General features: G+C 41.1%; 1 protein-coding gene across 3 annotated transcripts in view; it reads right to left on the bottom strand.

Annotated features, from left to right (window-relative positions):
* LOC121865019 (probable serine/threonine-protein kinase DDB_G0282963) overlaps positions 1-19,166 on the bottom strand; it is a 46,485-nt gene extending 27,319 nt beyond the window's left edge. For all 3 annotated transcript variants that reach the window (XM_042364311.1, XM_042364312.1, XM_042364313.1), the window contains exons 1-6: positions 19,034-19,166; positions 17,533-17,680; positions 13,682-13,769; positions 10,759-10,830; positions 2,890-2,956; positions 267-385 (exon numbers count right to left, since the gene is read on the bottom strand). In XM_042364311.1, the coding sequence (XP_042220245.1) occupies positions 267-385; positions 2,890-2,956; positions 10,759-10,830; positions 13,682-13,769; positions 17,533-17,679 (493 nt within the window). In that variant the 5' untranslated portion in view covers position 17,680; positions 19,034-19,166. The remainder of the gene's footprint in view (positions 1-266; positions 386-2,889; positions 2,957-10,758; positions 10,831-13,681; positions 13,770-17,532; positions 17,681-19,033) is intronic.
* Positions 19,167-26,008: the final 6,842 nt, after the last annotated feature.

The raw sequence follows: 26,008 nt of genomic DNA, 5'->3' as shown, positions 1-26,008 counted from the left end.
TCACAAGGTTTTGAGTTTGACACCACTGGGGTAGATTAACAAAGAAACAAGAAAAAGCAGGTTGACAGGAAGAGTGGGAGGAAATTGTAGGGATGTAGAAGTCAAAGGGAGGAGAGAGGAAGAAGAAGGGTTGAAGAGAAGGAGGTATTAAAAGGAAGGAAAATGTAGAACGGATGAGGAAGAGGTAGGAGGAAGTGTTGCTGCCAGCTAAAAAAAAAAATCATGTTTTATACATTACCAGATAAACTAGGAAAAGGAAAAACTACCTGTAAGGCAAGATGATGCTGAGGGAGCCGAGAGACTGATTTCCTGGGAAAATAGGTGCCTGCATGATGATCTCTCAGCTGATGGAGTAACGGAAACCCTTCGGCTTTTAGCAGGAGGTCTGTGTAAGTAAGAGGTACAGTATCAGTAACTGAATTGCATCCTGGGATGAACTAATCATATCCTGGGAGGGCAACTGAAGAGTATCACCTACTTTTTAAAAACTAAATTCACTTTAAAATTACTTCAAGCCTTAGCTGAACTAAAACATACAATCATCGGGTGCTGGACTTTCACTTCACAGTGACATACGTTAACCAAAGTAATGGAAGTCTGGACTAGTTCATATTTTTCCTTAACAAAATCTTCATTTACTGTACAGTATATAATACTACACAACTCATCAATTTATCCTCAATTAAGTTTAAAATAAAATTTCTTCACTAAGAATCAATGTGTAGTTGTCCAGTTTATTTAAAGATTTACAAGATATACAACACTATATCATAGTTCCTTGAATCACATCCTCCTCAAACCCTCTTTGGACTTTCTACCCAAGTATTTTGTGAAAACTCTGTTTAGCTCTAGTAGATTATTCTTCCAATGAAACTACAGTACATACAGTATGTACCTAAATATAAGGAAGACTTTCTGCAGAAGCCCCTGCAATATCTTCTATTGGTACATGCAGTATTGCACAGTTCATATTGATCTGACAAGTTGAGGATGGCAGGAGAGAGGGGAAGAGCAAGAAGGTGGAAGGGTAAAGTGAAGAATACACTAAAAGTCATGAGGCCTGAACATCTAAGAAACAGCAGTGTGCAACAATTTCAAATGTTTTTAGGAGATGCTTGGAATACTAAAGGATGATGGCAAGTTGTGTAATGACAGATAAAACAGAAGGATATCTTGAGGCCTAAATGCAGAAGGTTAACATCACAGCACAATACATTTATTATAGTAATAAGAATGATTTGCTGACTAAATAAGGGTCATGTTTTATGTTTTTGCTCTTGATTTTACTCACCCAACACTACAGCAGGCTAAGGCTAAAAAGAGTGGGGGATTTTATCAGTAATTTCTTCCAGCATTCTTAATCATGCAACTACACCTACTTTACACAGTATAGATAGTTATATATCATCAGTTAAGAAAGTTATCCCCAAGGCTTCAATTCACTTCACTTGACGTGCGCTTACAGGGCTTCAGTTCACGTCATATTATGTATTGTAATTTTGCAGTACTTATTGAATTGTCAGGTGGGCCTGGCTAGATTATGGTGCCAAGTATTGACATTGAAACAATTTATTTAGCCAGAAAAATACAAACACAGAGTGGAAATAAGAACAACATTGACATGGCTGAGCCAAGTACGAGCCTGAATCCTCTTAGCTGCACCTGTTTAACACTGTACATCTAACTTAATGAGTTATTGCACAACATTTAGTATCAAATGGACTAGTATATGTAACATGGTGTTAGTAAATACATATTGGAACATTACCACAATTATCACTACAGTGTTTGTAATTTGTATCTATTTCTATTATATTTTTTTCACTTATATTATAAACATACAGTACCTGTATACACATTTTTACAGCAGAATATAGTTGATATATAGTAATGTGAAAAACGAGGGGAAGCTATAGAACATGCGCTGTGGGACAGACACAGTCAAGATCATATTGTGATGGCAAAATACATAATCACTGCAATAGTAATTTCTATCAATGACAATATATGATATAATGGTACAGTAAAAATTTAAAAGTAAGGGTTGCAAAAAATCTTAATACTTTGACAATAGATATCTTTTAAGAGATAATTTAATGGAAGGGAGTGTAGTCTTTGCTTGGATGGGTGGGGCTATGTTGTTCCACACCTTTGCACCCTGATACTTATAGAGGTCTGGGATTAATAGGAGCACATGGGGATTGTCTTAGTAGGTCCGGGTGTCTAAGTTAGATCTCTGGTTATTCCGAAAATGGAAATAATTCTCAATTAAGTGATTAACGATTTATAAACAAATGGAGAACAGCAGTAAGTATTAATTTCCTAAAATTTTACCATTTTCAATTTAGCAAACTGTTCATTTGTGTGATCAGAGTTTTTCAAACAGGTCAATGTCCACACAACTCTCTTCTGGTCAGTAACCTGGGGTCCTTCACTCATTCACCTATACGAACCTCCCAGTCTCTCTTCTCAGTAGCTTCTCAGCTTTTTTGAGGGTAGGGATATCGCCCTTTGTCTTCATTTGCTTCATCACGTGCGTCTACCCTCCAACCCCCAAGCACAAGTGTAGAACGGACCTTGACCATCAGCAGATTCGTGATCAATTATTGTACTGTACTCGAGGCAGTAATAATTATTGTAAATAGTAATAACATGATAAAACATGTGTCTTATCCCTCTTACTGCCTACAGTCATTGCCGTGTACCTCGAATTGCCAACTTCACCCCACTGAGTCACATCCATGCCATGTCACGTGCATTCAGAACTCTTCTTAGCCCCAGTGATGGAAGTACAATTATTCCTTTACTGTTTATATCATACACTCATAGGGGGAAGGGGTATGCCAACCATCGCCTTGTACCTGAGGTTAATGACCATGGCATACATACCTTGGGCAGTCTAACAGATAATTGAGGCTCTGGTGAGGAGTTGACAGATCTATCTTCTCATTGCTCACTGTTAAGAAAAATTTAGCAAAATATTATCTATCTTTTCCAGCAGTAAAATTGGAGATATAATACAGGACAAATGATGGGATAAAGAGAGGAAAGAGAGAGAGAGAGAGTGTGTGTGTGTGTGTGTGTGTGTGTGTGTGTGTGTGTGTGTGTGTGTGTGTGTGTGTGTGTGTGTTTACTCTTTTTCCAATTATCCAGCACAAGTATTAATGAGGAAAAGATTTGGAACAATGTAAATTTCTATATACCTGTGTCAGTTCCTTCATTAACCCCATCGCTCAGAGGGGCTGATATGGTCACCAAACACTCTATCATAGGGGGTGTGTGTGTGTGCGGGCGAGGGGAGGGTGGTGTATGTGTGAGGTAGGTTTAGTTATTAGTTTAACAAATTTATTGACAAAGCATGGAGTACAGTTTGCCTATTCTGAGTAATTCAGTCAGGTCTTGACACTAAGGGTAAAACCTCAATTAACCACCGATCCCAGACCCCTAAAATATTTTTTTTTATTTATTTAATTATTTTTTTTTTAACGAGGATTAGCCCACACGGGCACAGGTCACTGTCCCACATCGGGAGTAGGGGGCGAAAATGTGATGGTGATGGTGATGATGATGATGATGATGATGATGATGATGATGATGATGATAAATAATACTGTAATAATATAATAATAATAATAATAATAATAATAATAATAATAATAATAATAATAATAATAATAATAATAATAAAGAAATGCAAAAAAAATATAAAAATAAAAAGTGAGAAACAACATATGTATGTTATGTTGTCAATAGTAAGAGAAACAATTGAGACCCTGCAATTGTGTGTAAATGAGGCAGAAAGTCAGATCAGCAAACTGGGACTTGGTCACAATTTTCGTGATGCCAAATGTTCTTTGACTTTTCCATTTTTTATTCACGGTTTCTGTGCTGGTTCATATTTATTTACGAAAGTGGTTAATGTTTTAAAGCAAATGCTATTGAAATATGAATGGCAAATGAACAAAAATGAATAGAGGGACTTAAATAAGGTAGGTTAGGGATAGGTACTTTAAAAATGTATGTTCTATTTCCGTAGACTTTATTTACTATTAACCGACCTTTTGTATTATCCGTCGGCCACTTCCCCCCATATGTGGGCGGTTAATCAAGGTTTTACTTATATAGGTCAGATTCATGTTGGTTGATGTCGCTGTTCACTACCATGCAGGACAGAGGTTCATACACAAAGAAATACATCATATTCATAAGCGGTATATATAGGTCAGAGTCATGTGGGTGATGTCGCTGTTCACTGCCATGCAGGACAGTGGTTCATATATATTGGAAGTCATTTTCTAATTGAAGACCAATCAGTGTGGGCTAGCAGCAAATTTTGGATAAACAGTAAGAATGTCCTCAAGCACCCCCGATTCAATGTATTAATTACAAAGTTCATGATACAATAAGCCAGGTGGCCTGAAGTCTTTGACAGTGTCACATTCAATAATATAGTGTTCAAGTGTATGCTTTAAAGGTTTATCACAAAGTTTACATGCTGTGTAGGATGTGTATGTGAGGGAGTGGGGTGTGTATGTGAGGTAGGGTGGTGTGTATGTGAGGTAGTGGTGGTGTGTGTGAGGTAGGGTGGTGTGTGTGGTGGGGGTGTGTGAGGTAGGGGGGTGTGTGTAGGGGTGTGTGAGGAGGGGTGTGTGAGGGAGGGTGTGTGAGGGAGGGTGTGTGTAGGGTGTGTGTGAGGGGTGTGTGTATGTGAGGTAGGGTGGTGTGTATGTGAGGTAGGGGGGTGTGTGAGGGAGGGGGTGTGTGAGGTAGGGGTGTGTGTGAGGGAGGGTGTGAGTTAGGGGTGTGAGGTAGGGGGTGTGTGAGGAGGGGGTGTGAGGGAGGGTGTGAGGGAGGGGGTGTGAGGTAGGGGTGTGAGGTAGGGGGGTGTGAGGTAGGGGGGTGTGAGGGAGGATGTGAGGGAGGGTGTGAGGGAGGGTGTGTGAGGGAGGGGGATGTGGAGGAGGGATGTGAGTGAGGGAGGGGGTGTGAGGGAGAGGGGTGTGAGGGAGGGAGGGGGGGTGTGAGGGAGGAGGGGTGTGAGGGAGGGGTGTGTGAGGAGGGTGTGTGAGGAGGGGTGTGAGGAGGGGGGGAGGAGGGAGGGTGTGAGGGAGGGGTGTGGAGGGGTGTGAGAGGGGTGTGTGAGGAGGGGGGTGGAGGGAGGTGTATGTGAGGAAGGGGGTGTGTGTGTGTGTGTGAAAAGGAGATGGTGGAGATAAGGGAGGGAGGGAGATGTGTAAGGGAGGTGGTGGTGACCAGTCTCTTATCAAACAGACACACCAGGTACATCTCTCTGACTCAAAGGGTTAATAAGACTGCTGAAAGAACCCCTTTTTGTTAACTAGATGGCTGGGACATGAAGATTACATCAGGAAGGGCTAGGTAATGTTTCATACAATCTGTCTAACTTCAACTGCGCAAGACAAAACAACCACACCCCAGAGCACCAAAACAACAACAACAGCCACCCCAGAGCACCAAGACAAAACAACCCACCACCCCAGGCACCCAAGACACAACAACCTGCCCCAGAGCACCAAGACAAAACAACCACCACCCCAGGCACCAAGACACAGCAACAACCACCCCAGAGCACCAGGAGCCACAACCACCACCCCAGGCACCAAGACAAAACAAAACACCACCCCCAGAGCACCAAGACAAAACAACCACCACCCCAGAGCACCTGCGAGACAAAACAACCACCACCCCAGGCACCAGAGACCATTAACCACCACTGAAGCACCAAGACAAAACAACCACCACCCCAGAGCACCAAGACACAACCACCACCCCAGAGCACCAAGACAAACACCACCCCAGAGCACCAAGACAAAACAACCACCACCCCAGGCACAAGACAAAACAGCCACCACCCCAGAGCGCACCAAGACAAACAACCACCACCCCAGAGCACCAAGACAAAACAACCACCACCCCAGAGCACCAAGACACAACAACCACCACCCCCCAGAGCACAAAGACACAACAACCACCACCCCAGAGCACACCAAGACACAACAACAACCACCACCCCAGAGCACCAAGACACAGCAACAACCACCACCCCCAGAGCACCAAGACAAAACAACCACCACCCCAGAGCACCAAGACAAAACAACCACCACCCCAGAGCACCAAGACACAACAACCACCACCCCAGAGCACAAAGACACAGCAACCACCACCCCAGAGCACCAAGACACAGCAGCCACCACCACCCCAGGCACCAAGACACAACAACAACCACCACCCCAGGCACCAAGACACATGGCACACCCAGAGCACCAAGACACAGCAACAACCACCCCCAGAGCGCAGGAAGCTTACAACAACAACAACCACCCCAGGCACCAAGTTACAGCAACCACCACCACCCCAGGCACCAAGACACAACAGCAACAACCACCCCCAGAGCACCAAGACAAAACAGCAACCACCCCAGAGCACCAAGACACAACAGCCACCACCCCAGGCACCAAAGACACAACAACCACCACCCCAAGGTACCAAGACACAACAGCCACCACCACCCCAGAGCACCCAAGACCACCCAACAACAACCACCACCCCAGGCACGAGACACAGCAACAACCACCCCAGGCAGCACCAAGACAAAGCAAGCAGCTACCCCAGAGCACCCAAGACACAGCAACCACCCCCCAGAGCACAAGACACAACAACAGCCACTTTAGAGCACCAAGACAAACAGCAACCACCCCAGAGCACCAAGACAGCAACCACCACCCCAGAGCACCAAGACACAACAACAACCACCCCAGGCACCAAGACACAACAACCACCACCCAGAGTACCAAGACACAACAACCACCACCACCCCAGAGCACCAGACACAACAACCTTACACCACCCCCCAGAGGCACAAAGACACAACAACAACCACCCCCAGAGCACCAAGACAAAACAACAACCACCCCAGAGCACCAAGACACAACAACCACCCCCAGGCACAAAGAGACACAAGCAACAACCACCCCAGAGCACCAAGACAAAACAACCACCACCCAGGTGCCAAGACACAACAACCACCACCCCAGAGCACCAAGACAAAACAACCACCACCCCAGAGCACCAAGACACACCCAACAAGCCACCACCCCCAGGCACCCAAGACACAACAACAACCACACACAGAGCACCAAGATTAAAGCAGCCACCACTTAGGCACCCAAGACACAGCAACCACCACCCCAGAGTACCAAGACACAACAACAACCACCCAGAGCACCAAGACAAAACAACCACCACCCCAGAGCACCAAGACAAAACAACAACCACCCCGAGCACCAAGACAAAACAACCACCACCCCAGAGCACCAAGACACAACAACCAACCACCCAGGTACCAAGACACAACAGCAGCAACCACCCCAGAGCACCAAGACACAACAACAACCACCACCCCAGAGCACCAAGACAAAACAACAACCACCCCAGAGCACCCAAGACACAGCAACAGCCACCCACCCAGAGCACCAAGACACAGCAGCAACCACCACCCCAGCGCAAGACACAGCAACCACCACCCCAGAGCACCAAGACACAACAACCCACCACCCCAGGTACCAAGACACAACAACCACCACCCCAGAGCACCCAAGACACAGCAACCACCACCCCAGAGCACCAAGACACAACAACCACCACCCCAGAGCACGCAAGACAAAACAGCCACCACCCCAGAGCACCAAGACACAACAACCACCCCCAGAGCACCAAGACACACACAACAACAACCACCCCAGGCACCAAGACACAGCAACCCACCACCCCAGAGCACCAAGACGCAACAACAACCACCCCAGGCACCAAGACACAGCAACCACCGCGGGCACCCAAGACGCAGCAACCCACCACCCCAGAGCACCAAGACACAACAACCACCACCCCAGAGCACAAGACACAGCAACCACCACCACCCCAGGTACTTAGAGACACAGCAACCACCACCCCAGAGCGCAAGACACAACAACAACCACCCCAGAGCACCAAGACAAAGCAACCACCACCCCAGAGCACCAAGACACAGCAACAACCACCCCAGGCACCAAGACACAACCACCACCCGCCCCAGGTACCCGAGACACAGCAACCACCACCCCAGGCACCAGAGACACAACAACAACCACCCAGAGCGCAAGACAAGAAACTAGCCGCACACCCAGAGCGCAAGGGCACAGCAACAACCACCCCCAGAGCACCAAGACAAAACAACCGCACCACCCCCAGAGCACCCGAGACACACACAGCAACAGCCACCCCAGAGCACCCAAGACACAGCAACAACCACCCCAGGCACCAAGACAAAACAACCACCACCCCAGAGCACCCAAGATTTACAACAACAACCCCACCCCCAGGCACCAGAGACAAAACAACCACCACCACCCCAGGCACCAAGACACAACAACAACCACCCCCAGGCACCAAGACGCAACAACAACCACCCCAGGCACCAGAGACAAAACAACAACCACCCCAGAGCACCAAGACACAGCCAACCACCCCAGAGCACCAAGACAAAACAACCACCACCCCGAGGCACCAAGACACAACAACAACCACCCCCAGAGCACCAGACAAAACAACCACCACCACCCCAGAGCACCAAGACAAAGCAACCACCACCCACAGAGCACCAAGACACAACAACAACCACCCCAGAGCACCAAGACAAAACAACAACCACCCCCAGAGCACCAAGACCAACAACCACCACCCCAGAGCACCAAGACACAACAACCACCACCCCAGGCACCCAGACACAACAACAACCACCCCAGAGCACTAGAGATTTAAACACAACCACCACCCCAGGTACCAAGACACAGCAACCACCCCAGAGTACCAAGACACAACAACCACCACCCCAGAGCACCAAGACAAAGAGCAACAACCACCCCAGGCACCCAAGAGACACGAAAGCAACAACCACCCCAGGCACCCAAGAGACAAAACAGCCACTTACCCCAGGCACCCAGGGCAGAAGCCACCACACCCCAGGTACCAAGACAAAACAACAACCACCCCGAGGCCTGCGGGAGACGAAACAGCCACCCACACCACCCCAGGCACCAAGACAAAGAGCAGCCACCCCAGAGCACCAAGGCCGCAACCACCACCACACAGGTACCAAGACAAGGAAACAACAACCACCCCAGAGCACCAAGACAAAACAACCACCACCACCCCAGGCACCCAAGACACAACAACAGCCCACCCCCCAGAGCACCAAGACACAACAGCAACCACCCCAGGCACCAAGACAAAGAGCAACAGCCACCCAGGCACCAAGACACAACAGCAACCACCCCAGCGAGGCACCAAGACAAAACAACCACCACCACCCCAGAGCACCAAGACACAAGCAGCAACCACCCCAGAGCACCAAGACAAAACAACCACCACCACCCAGGCACCAAGACAAAGCAACCACCACCCCAGAGCCGCAAGACACAACAACAACCACCCCAGAGCACCAAGACACAACAACAAGCACCCCAGAGCACCAGACAAACAACAGCCACCCCAGAGCACCAAGACACAGCAACAACCGCCCCGAGAGCACCAAGAGACACAACAACAACCACCCAGAGCACCAAGACAAAACAACAGCCACCCCAGGCATAAACAAGAAACAGCCACCCACCCCCAGGCACCCAAGACACAACCCAGCCACCACCCCAGAGCACCAAGACACAGCAACAGCTACCCCAGGCACCCAGACACAGCAACCACCCACCCCAGGTACCAAGACACAGCAACCACCACCCCAGGTACCAGGGCAGCAGCCACCCACCCCGGGAGCACCAAGACACAACAACCACCCCGAGCAAGACACAGCAACAGCCACCCCAGAGCACCCAAGACACAACAACAACCACCCCAGAGCACCAAGACACAGCAACAACCACCCGAGCACCAAGACACAACAACCACCACCCAGAGCACCAAGACAAAACAACACCACCCCAGGCACCCAAGACACAGCAACCACCACCCAGGCACTAGAGACACAACAACAACCACCCAGGCACCCAAGAGACACAGCAAGCCACCACCCCAGGCACCAAGACACAGCAACCCACCACCCCAGAGCGCAAGACACAACAACCACCGCCCAGAGGCACCAAGGACACAAGCAAGCCGCACCCCAGAGCACCAAGACAAAACAACCACCACCCCAGAGCACCAAGACACAACAACAACCACCCCAGAGCACCAAGACAAAACAACCACCACCCCAGAGCACCAAGACAAAACAACCACCACCCCAGAGCACCAAGACAAAACAACCACCACCCCAGAGCACCAAGACAAAACAACCACCACCCCAGAGCACCAAGACAAAACAACCACCACCACTTATGTGCACCAAGGCAAAAAAATTTCACCTTCAATCAATACTGTTTTACTCATGTGAACTACAGTACATATTTTCTGTGGTGTTGTAATGTTGCAATATATTCTAGTTTCAGGAAGTGATTGAGAATGAACAAAGTACTTCCCTTTAACACACAGTTGAGAGAAAGGTGACAAGAGGACCTGATGAGAGCTCTCTGTATTACTTCAATGGTTATCTTTAGGTGAATCAATGACCTAATGTGTTCCTAGAATACTCTTAAAAACTTAATTAATATACAGTATATTAGAAATAATAACATTTAGTAGTATAGAAGCTAGTTCACGATGATCTATTGTTTTTATGCAACAAAAAGGGCAAACAAGAGATTAACTGACCTTCAGACTTAGGGATCTTCATCTCGGTTCTTTGATTGTCTGACACGGACAGTACTGGAGTAAGTGTAAACCCTAGAGAAAAAAATATTAGTCCCATCACTCTTTGTTACTGTTGAGGATAAAATTCTCATTCACAAAGTCAGTTGTGTCCAAGACCGTGAGTTACATTTAATAGTACAAGATTAACCCTTGACAGACCAACCACCCAAATGGCTAGTAAGCTGCTAAGTGGTGAAATAATAAACAAGACCAGTAGTGTACATTATTAACTATATTATTAAAGTATTTTACCTCTAATTCAATATATTTTTTTATTCTCTTTTAATTAAAAGTTTATGTATACCTTATGCACACTTGATCCAACTGTGCCCTTCCCCTCCCCTAGACAACCCTATCTGGGTCTGGCCCTACTAGTACAGTACAGTATACAGTAAAAACGAGTGATAACTTACAACAATACCTGTAAACCTAACTTACCTTACTGGTTGAACTGAATCATTGTTGTTAAACACTAATACCATATACAAAAATAATTGAAAAAACACAGCTGTAGTATTTTGTACACTTGCTCTAAAAATTATCTTTACAATTTTGTCTGAGACATTATGACGCAACAAAGGATTTTGACAACCCAATTGAGACAACAGGAGTCGCAGTGTTCATTTTGAAATTCATCAGATACTTTTTGGAGTGAGTGTACATCACTTTGTTGACAGTGGTGAAAGCTCCATATAAAGAACCATGATCTAATGGTTATAGTCCAGTAGCTGAAGATTTCACATCTAACGGAACTTTGATCTAAAGGACTTCCTTCTCAATAAAGTCCATTGAATAGAGGTTTCACATCTAATGGAACCTCTATCTAATGGACTTCCCCTCCATATAGTCCGGTAAATAAAGGTTCCACTGTATGACGATTTTTTTATGTCAGCAATTCATGGACAGCAAGTACTGTAGTCATCTTTAGATATGACTAGCACTTGACAAATATAGTAAAACCTCGATATATGCGAGAGATACGTTCCTGAAAACCCTCAAATAAACCAAATCGTATACCTGTACAATATATTGAATGCAGTCCTTAGTTCAAAGGGTAAAAATAGGATGCATTCCATAACCCAAAATTAAAATGTTACAGACACATTTTCAACACAATTTCAAGACAAATAAACCATAAAACAAATCAATAAAATATTATTTTTCAAATAATAGATAAAATAAAGGTACAGTACTTATCAGTACTGTAGACAAGTTGATGGAGGTGGTGGTAGAGGTTTTACATAGTGGGTGATGTTGTTAGAGTGACATCTGCAGAGTCATCTGGATTAAATCCATATCAGGGAGTGTGACATCTCACATAAGGCTGAATTTTGTTCGCATTAATTGAATTCCTGGTAGGAATAGGGTCTTCGAATACGAGTGAATTTGCTTATGCTGAGCTCGCATATATCGAGGGACCACTGTTTATGTACAGTCACCCACAAAAGTTCTGTCGCTTCTCCTCCTGAACCACAAACCCCGACATTCAGACTCATGAAGCCAAAGTATTTATGGACAGAATAATGTATCAGTGTCTACTGCTTCAGGTTCACGAGTCTGAGTTTCGGGGTTCGTGAACAGCTGGAGAGAAGACAGGACTTTTGTGGGTGACTACTTTCTATAAAGCCACCCTAGCCATAATAAGTACTTGTCATAACAAAGTGAATCAGACATGTCCAGAAGTTAAATACAGTATAGGAACATTCTTAAATATCAAATATAAACAAAAACCTGTGAAACCAACCAACCTACACCTCAAATCATGAGTTATACAAGCTGTAAATAAAACCAAATCATTTATAAAAATCAAAATATTTAATGTCATACCAATTCCATCCAGAAAAAAAGAATGTGTAACCTTCAAAATTTTAAAAACAACTGCATTTTCTTCCTTTCCTGTATCCAAACCCAAAAGCAAGACTAAGAGTAATTTAGGAATTACAGTCCAGGTATACCTTGCTATACATTGGACATGCATTTTTGAATAAGGCAACATTAAGTGAAACAATGTATACAGTGAATACAAGTTTACCATAGATCTAATGATATAAATAGGGGTTACATTCCTAGGGGACATTAAAACCTAATTTAGGTTATTAGTAGTTAAAAGAATCATTTAAGTATAAAATTTATGTCAATAAACATTTACCCCCAAGTTGGTTAAGGAAACTGTACAAGTGGCCGGCTGGGGTAGGAAGTGGTAAAGTTATTAAGATGATGCAGGATTGCCTACCTCTTCATCTAAGGATGGATGTATAAATTATTGGTCCATAGACAACTGAATGCCATTCTTCTTAATCTAGTTTGTACAGCTGCTTGTGATAATTTGTCATTGGTTATTAATTGCTTAACTACAAAGCTGCATTCTTTGTTTGGATCACACTTGTTTAAGATGGTGAAAAGGTCAAGCATTCTGGTGATGTCGCCTTTTTGTTCGTCATCTTCAAAACACCTAATTTAACTTCTAGATTAATACTTTTCCTTGATTTTCTCTTACAAGAGGCACAAATATCACTTGCTAGGTATTTTCCACTCATTTTTCAGGAATTGGTGAGGTAAATCATTATACCTAAATAGATGAGATCAAGCAAATGTGGGGTGATGTGTAACTGACGCTGGGGAGGGGATGAGGCAGAGGAGTTTGGCGATTGATTGGTATTCTAAAATTAACCAAAGTAGTCTACCACCTTCATATGCCTTATTTTTTTTTGGGGGGGGGGGTTATTATTTCTCTAATTCATCAACAATGTATAATAAAAAATCGAAACAACAAATAGCAAGACAACATAGTGAGGTACAGTATAACTACTTCGGATGGATTCACTTGTTACATCAAAGATAAAGCAACTTTTGCTTGAAACACATAAGAAATTAAATCACTCACTTCCTGGAGGTTTTTTGCGGAAAAGGATTGGCGAGAAAAGATCCTGTTGAGAGTCATGTGGTGCTTCACGAAGCTCTTCCCAGTCTTCCTGCAAATACAGGTATTACAATGGTTAAGAATGAGCTGCATACTGCTTTCTTTTCTTTAATAATTTCTTATTTGATGAAGGTTGGCAAGAAACAAGAGTAAACATGCACAAACATTCATTTTCCCTTCATTTAGTGTCATTCACATTTTTTAACTATTTCAAGTCTGACAAACATAATGTATCTCACACACTTCAGATCAGTCCTACCAACTTATGATATATGTTTTGATTTCTCCTGCCTAGTTTCTATATCCTGGAGCAGCTTTAAGTCATTTAATTATGCCATATGTAATAATTTGCCATCAAATATTGCACAACTGCTCAGTTACCCAACAAACACTATGGTGGAAGAATGTTTATTGGAATGAGCATCTGGCAGCTGAGAGTGATACCCATAGATCTGGTAGATGTAAACATAACTGTGCAACCAACCATCCAAGTAACTAACATGCAAATCAGTAAAGAGGATAATGCATAAATCATATGACTAGGGAGTTATTCTTATTTTAATAACAATCATTACGTCTATCTTTACACCACTAACAACTAGGCCCACATTGTTTCCACTTTCTTCCTAATCTGTTGACCAGTTTTTGTAATAGTTCCCTATATCACTACAGGCAGTCCCCAGGTTATGAACGAGTTCTATTCCTGGCGAACGTTCTTAAATAAAAAATGTATGCAAGTCTAAACACATGCTATGTGTATACTGTACTTGCAGAACAATGTCTAAAATCCCACTACTGTATATCATAGCCTAAGTCCTTATATACATCTAAGATTACTTGATTTAAGAGAAAGCAAGAAATAGAATCACAAAATACAGTAAATTAAAGTAAAAAATAAGTCATCAGGCAAATAAAATACTGCAAATTTAAAGTTTAACCTCGTTCGTATCAGCGGATGTTTGCGAGTCAGACGTTCGTAGCCCGGGGACTGCCTGTACTTGGAACTTGTCCCATTGAAAATTTTGAACGGGTGTAATGAAATAAAATCGCTCTTTCTCAAATTTGAAAAGGTAAGTTAATTAAATAAAAAGGCTATACCAAACAGCCTGGCCATGCTTATACTCACACATCTATTGTATATCCAAATTTTCAGTCTCCAATCCAACATGACCAATAGATTATAATTGCTGCAAAAATTTGAGTGCATCGAATCACACATCAATATCGAATGCAATTCTCTAACACTCGACTCCCAATAATTTCAAATATTCTCAAAGTGTAAATTTTTACTTTGTCTGTCTTCCTGAGTGCACAAAGTATTGACAGATTAAGAGGACAGATGGTGATATAATGCAACAAATCAAGTTGAAGTGGAAACCAATTATGGAAAACAAGTTGAAGTGGAAACCAATTATGGAAAATAATCAACACTTGTAGCAGGTGATCACAACTTACAAAATCTGAAGTGCATCTTTTTGAAATACTAGACAATTCCCTTCACAAGTGTGTTTACAGGGGCTCATCATGTAAACATTCCACAAATCATTATCTTTGAGACGTCTATTTTAATTTGATTCCATAGTATGTTTACTATGGCGAGTTTCCTTTGGTCAACTGTAAACAAACAACACTGCCACACTGCACAAAACCTGACGAGCCCCTGTCTAGCACTAGTGGAGGGGACTGTACATGTACTGAGGAATTATCGTAAATTGTCTAGTAGGCCCTCCTTGAACACTGGTTAGGTTTCTTTAAAACGACGTGTACGGCAAGTCCAAGTTGGAGGAAATTATTATCTTATAAGAACACAGTAATAAGATTTAGGGAATGCAGCCGTGAAAATTCTCTGATTATTACGTAAACACAGATCTTTTTATATACTGTACCCATTAATGAGAAGCCCTACCAATACTGTATTTATATGAACTAAAAAATATACTAAATTCAAACAGACATTCCCATATGATAAAAAAAATAGAAACACCAAATCCACTTTGTTTTTGGAAACTTAGTTGTCAGAGGTAGATTATTTAATACAATACAGTGATATCTCTGTTAGCCGGAACAATTGGTGCAGAGCACTTTCGGGAATGAGAGATTCCGAGTAACGAGACGACTCTCTCAAAGCCGGAAAAAAATCCCTCACCCTCGGAATTTTCCGGGTGCAGTACGTCGGATAATTCGCGGATTTTTATTTCGCAGTCCTCTATTATTCGTAAATGACACCCTGGATGTACCCAAGAATGTCTGCGGGTAGTTTTAAAATCGACGGCATTTTCACGGCCAGTACGATAAGCACACGAGTTTTGTTATTTTGTATTTTGCATACACCAAAAATGAACAAAAACTGTTACAGTATAATAAACAAACAAAAATTTATTATATATGACAAATCATAAAATACAATAGAAATCAATTTATGTGCAAAAATATCTCTTTCCACTCTCAGACCGCCCTCTGGGTCACCACGACAGTACAGCCAAGAAGCTACCCGGAGACATGTATGTTGGTTAAGCTGTATGTATGCCCAGAATGTCACATTGGGGGAGACAGGCAGCTGGGCTGGAGACACAGGCAACAAACTACAGCTCCTCCCCGACTTACGACCGACTCGACTTACGTCCACCCGCACTTACGACCCGCCTCAGTCGTACCAAAATGTGGTCAAATTATGTATTTTTGAGTCCCAAGGTCAGTACACAGACAAAATTTTCATCTTTAAAATGGCTGGCAAGCTTAAAAGTGCGTGTCTTGTGGTGCTGAGAAGAAAAAGAGACCCAAATTTTCGATTTTCTATGTGTTATTTAAGCATTTCCGACTTACGACCATTTCGACTTACGACCTGGATGTCGGTCCCTAAACCCGTCGTAAGTCGGGGAGTACCTGTATACACACATTATAATAAAAAATTGGTATTATATGCATTTACAGTAAACTGAAATGGGCCAAACTAAGTCACTAGTAGCAATGACAAACCCCCCCTGCCCCAATAACACATACATACTGTACATTCACCTGTCCCACACAAAATACACACCCTCTCTCTTAATTTTCTTGTATTATAGTTTTATATTATATTTACCCTGTACAGTACTTTATTTTATAAGTTATATTGCCTTCATTTATAAGTCACATTAGAGTATTCATATGATTTTTCTACATATTTTATAGTTTTATTATATATAACTACGATATGTGTAGCTATCTCACATGCCACAGCTGGCGAGCAATGTGCTGTATGTTAAACGTATTTTGCTTTGCACACTTTGCTCTGATTGGCAGAAAGTGAAACAAAAAACAATGGTGATGTAATCTTGTTGGATTCCATTAATTTTTTTTCTTAATTTTAAGAAAAAAAAGTGAGTGGGAACTCTTCATAATAAAGAGGCTGCACTCATGCCACTTTGCAATTTATCAAGAACTTTAATTTTCTTTTCTAGTGTCATCACTTTAGGGTTAGTTTCACACAAACACACACACACACAATAAAAAATAGATCAACTCAGACAACATGCATTAGTTTAACTAAAGCTTACACAAGAGGGAGAAAGCAGGGGTGTAGGTGTGAGATGTGAAGTGGGAGGAAGGTGCGGGAGAGCTCTAGATCTAGAAAGTATGAGTGAGTGCACATTGAAGCGCGTATATTACAGTACTTGAATTCTCTGTACAATATTTGGCAAATAATTGACCACACTTATTTTTATTTTTACTGTATAAGTGAATCAGCGGTGCAGAATATATATGTTGGAGGAGGGTTTAGTTTTTATTTTCATGAAACAATAGGCCATAAATAAACAATATATGCACTGCATTACCTTGCTATCACATCCTAATGCAAGACTTCCAACAGGAGAAGTCATTGTAGGAGCAGTGTCATCAATTTTCACAGGTGACTCAACAGAGAGAGAAATCACATCTATGTTCTCTTCTGAGATGTCAATTGTGCCATTTGACTGATCCATCCTGAAATAAAAACATATATAGTACATAGAACTAAACTAAAGACCTTCACTTTAAAACACATATTATAACATTTAAATGATTTATGACAACCTTTATAAACAATATCTTCTGTACTAAACTGATTTTGAAGTATCAGAATAATGTGTACAATACAGTGCACCTAATTAACATACAATACTGTACTGTCTCTTAATATTATAAACGTTACACATGACTTTAAAACAGGCACCTCACAAACATTTTCCAATTATTGGTACCTACACAAGTAGTATCAAAAAATCAACTTAAATGCTGGAATTCTGTGGAAAAATCTTACCTGTTGGTTTGACTAACATTTTCATGAAGGATTATCAATTAATATACATGATTACAAGAAACAGGAATATGAAACAGCTCTTGAAAATAACACCAGGTGGTATCCAGGATACTTTTGGGCCAAAATTTTCAGCTTAATTCAACAAATTCTTCAAAGGTCAAAGTCACCTGCTCACTTAAGGATCAGTCATTATAAAAGCCCATAACTTGGGTATTAAAACACAAAAGATAAGATCATGCCCTGACACCTTGTTAAGGGCAATGTGGATACAGTGCACTGTAGAATAAGCCAGTTTTGTACATAAGGAGGGAGAATGGCTAGCACTGCACTTGACTAGTTTCACTTTCTTCAACTGTAAAGTTAAACATCCAGTAACAGCTAGGTGAACTTGTGATGCTCTGGACACAAACAAGTGACTCTTAGAACATGAGGCGAGGGTCGAGTCCACAGCCTTAAATGCATTTACTCTTTAAATCACAAGTTTAAGGATTCCAAATACTGTATCTCGGTTTTATGTTATAATTTTATATGGATGACACTACTTCTCTGAGCAATGTTAAAGGTCAACAAATTATATTTACACATCCACTTAACAAAAAACAACTTATAGATCATAAATGAAGATCAGGCTTTTATCTAAAGTGTTGTCATTGTATGTTTAACTTCAAGTGATTATCACATAAGTATAGACAGGGCCTAAGATAAAAGGTAACTACTGTACACAACAGTAGCTACTCACCAAAGAAACTACAATTATGATGTACAGACTTTCTTTCCTCATTTGTTATTAGGTCACCCCATCACCCAAGTATTTTATATTTACCAAGAGAGCTAGTTACTGTATACTGTACTGGACAATACAAAAACCACCAACATCAACCTTTCCACCATGGAGTATAACTGGGTTGAAGGCCAAGAGGCAGTCCTTTGCTAAATCCCAGGGTAATAATACACTACAGTACTTTTATGGCACTGGTGAGACCAGACGGAATAAGCAAGCCTCCTTCAGAGCGCATTCACACACACCTAATCCTTACCTTGCTTGTTATGTAGAGCACTTGACTGACAGTAACAATTTACTTTTTGTGGCAATCAGACGCCGAGGAAAATGGACACTAGCTGAAGAGTTGCTATATGTGATCTTCCTTGCCTTATTGAAGTTGGACCATTTTCTCTGAAATAAAAGTAAAGTTTTTTTTAAAACTGAATGGATAGTTCATTTCAACAAAATTTCAAATGTAACACACTTGCACGTACAGTCACCTACACTTATACTACCTGGTACAGTGGCCAGCGAGTTTTATGAAATGTGGAATCTGTGTTTGTTTACATCATATTAAAACTCCCAGAATGGCCTTAAGGAATGTTGCAATAATAGCCAGACTAAGGGGTGCTACATAAGCATTCCAGAGAGATGCCACATCTTAAAAAACGTCCCACCCACTGTTCTAGGTAAAAGAGCTGGCGAAAATATATACACAGGATCTCGGTCTGTAGTTTGGCCTTATTGAAAGTAAGTCTGAGTCTAATGACTACCTTATCAACTACCAGTACCAACCATCCTCCATACTGAGCCATAACCATCCTACAGAGCGAGAGGAAACTAAATCTTAGTTCAGTATCTGAAGCCTATCTCTCAAAAAAAAATAAAATAAATAAATAAAAATAAAAATAAATACAAAAAGGGGACAAATTTGTTAGTTATTTTCTTCTTGAAAAGACAAATATTTTCATACAGTACATGGGCTTTTGTAAATATTAAACTGTGTATGTGTATATAAAAATGCTCCCTAATTTATTTTATCGACGTGAGATTTCTGACACCATAAGTTCGTAAACAGAGGAAGACAGGTAAACCATGATAAACGATGTCTCGTTCAGCAATACAGTATTCCACTTTAACGATGGGCATGAATTAAGACCATCTCACTATATACACTCACTAAAAATCACTTGAACAATATCCATTGATATCCATTGGTTAGAATTTGTTTTAATCTCTAGTGCAAACTATGGGTTGTACAGTACAGTACCCGTATATACACAAATTAATCGCTGTCTTGTAAGGATTCCAGCGATACAAATTATATTTTTCTATATCAAATCAGTGACAGTTTATAAGGAAAATTTTTTTAACTCTATGCACCAGACATCTCTCATTTTACTGTCAGCTCTAATCACGCACTGCCACACAGCCAACCCACGCACTACAGCGCTCCGCTTGGTTCTTTGTCAATCGTAAACCCGCCCTCACGTTGCTCCACGATGATCGGTCAGAAGCGTAAATTGTACTTATCAGCGGTTTTTTTCTTATAATGAGGACAGAACCAACATTTTGATTGAACTGTGTTATGGTGTGTTTTTGTGACTAAGATGCTTCACCTCTGCTATTGTGAGAATGATATGAGCAGTGTTGGCCACTATCACTGTTTATATGTTATCATCGTTCGCTATGTTTCAGTGACAAGTGCTTTTTGCTCTGTTTTTTATGACTGTGAAGTGACCAGTGTAACTTTGACAATGTCTGGGAAGGCCAAGGCATCCAAGACAACCATGTCTCTGTAATGAAGCTTGACATTATTAAGCAGCAAGAGACTCCCCAGAGGCTGTGTGAGAGTGACGTTTCCACTCCACCTACAGTACAAGCGTTCCCTTCAAGCTGCAGTCCCCCACTAGAGTTTCTACCCAGAATAAATCCACCTTAGCGCTGATTTTTCAACGAACTTTCTGAGAAAATTACGGAAAATCTCTCCTAATTTTTTCTGGGTCTGGGAGTAAATTCAAGGTTAAATTTAGGTGCATTTTCTGGAAAATTCGGAGAAAACTTCCAGAAACACTCCTTTTTTTCTGAGTCAGTCTGGGAGCAAATTTTGAGGATGAAATAATGTGTAATTTTGGAAAATTATGAGAAAATTCTGGAAACTCTCCAATTTTGGGGGGTTGGGGTCTGGGAGCAAATTCCAAGGATGAAATGATGTTTAGACCCACAGAAATTTTTCCCATTACCCGGAACAATTCCGGGGCTGTGGAAGACCTCTGCAGAATTATTTTGGGTAACAGAGATATTACTATAGGGAGCTTAGTATGGACCACTTGTCCTGAATTGCCCCAACTTTATTTAATCAACTTTAACACTCTTATGAACCAATGATGAATGTATCGTCATTGAAAAACATTACGTTTGTAAACTGATCGCCCATATGCTCGCAGCTAAGTGACAGCTTGCCACACTAGGTTTATCTTGGGAGGTTTGAGAAAGAATTAACAGTTTCAATCTCAAGTGCTGCTGCTACTTAAGTTCTCTATACACTTAAATTTTTTTAGCTCAAAAAGCCCACCTATATTGCACCCCAGAAGCTTTTTCCTACTGTTTCCAGTACAGTACATCACAGCTTCTTTCTGTTTAAAGACTCACTGACATCTGCTATGGTCGTATATACACTCATTACAGAAAGTGTCTGCAAGGTGACTCCGATGAATTTCAAAATGAACACTACGACTCCTGTTGTCTCGGTAGGGTTGTCAAAATCCTTCATTCATTGTGTAATAGTGTGTAGCAATTTTTTTTGCAAATACTTGTTGTAGTGAGTGTTCAAGAGCTCTAAAAGGTTGTTCATCACTGTTCATACAACATCTTGGCCAAACCAATTCTAATACAAGTATGGTACAGTAAATTCAAGTCGAGGCATTCCGGTATCAACTTATGGTACAGAATTCTTACCAGGATTGCACTGAGCAAGCTGTCATTGTTTTGTAATACTGTACTGTACTGTACTGGATGGCAAGAATTGACGTACTGATCCATGGAATCCCATTGTATAGTGAAGCCCCGAATTAGGCTGCTAAAGTATATGGCACCCATTAAGCCATTGATCAAGATCAAAGAGGTCTCAAATTGGTTGCTGGGACTACCTAAATTAGTAAACCTTCCCTATTGTAAATACAGCCCTTAAAAAGAAAAATACAAGAGGAAACGTAGGTTGTCAGACAAGTATGTGCCATCACAGAAGCTACTGCACACCTCACTTCCTGGCTTCAATCCCAACTCATCCCCAAGATTTCCAAACAAACCCACAAGAGGGACAGAGGGTTTTAAAGATAGCTACTTCGGACTTGCCTCAGCCATAAAATTGAATTTCAGAATTACTCTTTCATTTGTGGTAAGCTACCCATTACTTTAAGTTGAATGAACTGATGCCACATAAAATGGCATGACACTTGTTCAATGATAATATAATACAACAGCCCAAAGGAAAGTTAACTCTACTTTTGGGCAATATACAATAATTTAAGGGACAAGGACAGTAACCTTAAAGCCTTGCCAATACCACACAGTTAATGGCTCAATGTAAGGGCCAGGTACAAGACATATTGTTGTTTGGAGCGTATCACTTGCATCCATGACAGTCTGATGAGTAACTGACTGGGGTCAAAGGTCAAGGTCACAGCTGAAGATCACATGACAACAATAGTAACAAGCACATGTAATGCACTTGTCATCATATTAATCTCTTACAAGTTTACAGTATCAACATTTAATACTTTACATATCTTGTGTACATTCTCGCAAGCTTTAGGATAAGAATTCTGATTGGCTTCTTGTTATCAAAAACATCATCTTAGTGGCACCTGATTACTTAGTGTAAAGCAGGGTATTATGTCATCTGTTGCCACCCAAAGAATTTTGAGAATTTTATGGTTGCAATCAATAGATTAGAAAATTCTAGGACACTTTTCTTCTCTGACGTTTCCCTCACAAACTACTTATAATATGCCGGGGTAACCAGGGAGGTGGAGCCCCTGGTTAGGAGGTTAGGTTAGGTTGTTTGCGAGAGAAATGACATAAAAGAAGTGTCTTAGAATTTTCTAATCTATTGATTGCAACCAAAAAATTCTCAAAATTATTCAGGTGGCAACAAGTTAAATTTTACCTAAAGCAAACCAAAAATCTTGTAAACACTTGGTTTGTGATTATCTGAACTTTAATCATTCTCACAAGTTTATATCCAACAAAGAAAAGGGGAGTGTTCAGTTTAGCTCCGCCAATTTATTTTTGGATATACTGTACACTGCACTGTACTTTGATGGGATCTTTACTCTTGTGTTTTTTGAATGCAGATAAATAAATAAATTCAGTTAGGGAACAAGGAAAAAAAAATTGAAAACTATATACTGAAAAGATCATTCCATATAAACTAAAACTACTATAGGATGACTAAATTAAAGGTTAGGTTGTAGGGGTCATCTTTATAATGGGTTCTCAAGCATGTCTATCTTTGCTATCCACTCCAGCCAGACTTGTATTCAATGCAGTAAAACACACTTCAAAAGCATCCAGGAATACAGTAGTGGGACTGAGGATTGATAGAGAAAATGCCACAGTTTTCTTGTGGCAAATCTGGTGCTCTATTAAGGAACAAAAGGTGAAAACTCGGTTATATGGAGAAATAGCTAACATTCTGCTTACAATAATAAAATAAAATAAAAAATATTTTATAATAATGTACAACAGTCCTTAGAGCTCTCTGACCTAACAGTCTTAAATCTGAGTTACTTTATTTTAAAGCTATTTGACCACAACCACATTATACTCTTTGATTCTTAATAACAAAACGTAGTCAAGAAAATGGACTTAGCTGCCCAAAGGTTGACACATATCCTAACAAAGAAATATATAACCCAGACAGGCATATTTTTTTTTTTACATCCTTGTGTAAGGTGAAGCGCAGAAGCGTTTACAGCGCCCAACAGGGAAGCATGCTAAGTTCATGCTTGCCTTTATGTCTCAAGAGTTAAGGGCGTAGAAGCCTGAAGAGTCAAAGGCGTAGAAGCCTGAAGAGTCAAGGGCGTAGAAGCCTGAAGAGTCAGTGGTTTATGTCTTCAAGTTATTGTTAGCTCCAACAACTTGTCCCTGAATACGAATTCGCAACTTTCGACTTACAACAGGTACCTACTTTACTGCTAGGTGAACAGGGACTAATGGGGGCTAGGAATTATGTCCAAGCAACTTCCACCGGCCCGGGAATCGAACCCGTGACATCTTGCTTGTGAGGCAAGAGCGGTACCACTTCTACCACCGCCCCCCCCCCAGACAGGCAATAATACACCCGATTTCAATGGCACCATAAGCACAAAAATTGTATACACAATGACACAACAAATCAAATTGTTCTTCATTAAGTAACTACATCATAAGTCCCTGAGACACTTCCCTAGACAACTCTTCTCCACACAGGTCAGTCTTGGGAAGGTTGTCAACATTCACAGTAAATGCACATAACCTGTAAGAACCCATTAAAATATAACCTTCCTAAATATCATTATTATACTGAAGCGAATACAGTTTAACAATACATACAATACACAAGTATTACCATTACACAGGTATATAAAGTTAACAACAGGTTCTACTTCACCATCAACCAATCCTTCCTTGGCTGTCACATCAAGTTTAACCACAAATTTATCTGTACTTGTTATTCATCATTATTTTAATCTTAATGACAGAAAGAGATAAATATTTTTCCAAGCGGGAGCCTTAAGATCAAGTTAGGAGGTAATTACCAGCACTGCCAGAGTAAAACACAGTAATACTTCTCACCTAAAGCTTCTTCTCTACGGCACTCATATTAGGCCGGGCAAAAACATCTTTTATTTTTTTATTTGTAAAAAAATATTGTCCTTAATTTATAAATTCTTATTACACTTATGGTTACGCATAATAGTTTGTCATTATATATCTGTAATGCTATATTGTTTATATATTGTGGAAATTTTACTTTGCAGAGTGTTCTACGGTAAGTTGCCAAACATGTAGTCCCTCCTGGTTGACTCTGTGTGAGGATAACCAACTCTGGCATTATGACATTTTTATTATTATTATTCACTGTGGCAGCACTAACAGAGGAACCGTGGTATTCTAGTTTTTCGACACGGACAGTAGAGTAATTGTAAATTGTATTGCGTGCTTTTACTTAGTAAGCTAACCCCATGTAGTGAGCTTTTGAAACATGTAATTCAAGTTAGAAATTAGACTCACATTAAAAGACAGGTAAACCACAGACGTAAACTATCTTGGTGCAGTATTTTAAAACACTGTACTTCCAACTTTTATTGAATGGCAAATATCTGCCTCAATTACACACAATTGCAGGGTCTCAATTGTTTCTCTTAATATTGACAACACAAGAGTCATATATTGTTTCTCACTTGATTTTTTTTTCATTTTGTATTTATGGTTCTTTATTATTATTATTATTATTATTATTATTATTATTATTATTATTACATTATCGCCCCCTAGGCCCCGATGTGGGTCAGTGACCTGTGCCTGGGTGGACTAATCCCCGTAAAAAAAAAAATGATGTCATCGGTCATCGAAAATGCGATTTGAAACAAGATCTGGTGCTACTATAGCGAGCGGTCTTCACTATATTTCGGTTAAATTAGGCTAGGTCAGGTTAGGTTAGATTAGGTCAGGTGAGATTAGATTATATTAAATTAGGTTAAGTTAGGTTTAGACAAACGATATCTTTGTAGATCGCTCGCTATAGTAGCACCAAGTCTTGTTTAAAAAAGGTAGTTTTGATGACCGATGACATCCTCATCTGTTGATAATTGACATTCAATGGAAGCTTGAAGTACCTTGGCTCACACCATTGAGCTGTAAGTAAAGTGTTTTCAAATACTGCAATATACTGTAAGTACGGGGATTAAGATAGTTTACGTTTGTGATTTATCTGAAGAGAAACCTTAAATAATGTAAACAGTTTGAAAGTAATCGGAGAGTGACTTACACAGTGTACTGCACATTATGGAATTTTTCCTTCCTGAGAGTACTTACATGTAAACAAAATAAGAGTTTGGTGCTTGAAGCATTAAATGCCAAGAAAGACTGAGATTTAATCAAAATAAGAAAAAAATGGCATATGCCTTGAGGCTAGGAGTAAGGGATACATTACATCATCTTTAGGCACAGCAATACTATTTCCAGTCGTGTAGACAAGAATCAT

The sequence above is a fragment of the Homarus americanus genome, unplaced genomic scaffold (genome assembly GCF_018991925.1).
Source record: "Homarus americanus isolate GMGI-L3 unplaced genomic scaffold, GMGI_Hamer_2.0 scaffold2539, whole genome shotgun sequence".
Lineage (NCBI taxonomy): Eukaryota > Metazoa > Arthropoda > Malacostraca > Decapoda > Nephropidae > Homarus > Homarus americanus.
This window is presented reverse-complemented; position numbering and strand designations above follow the sequence as displayed.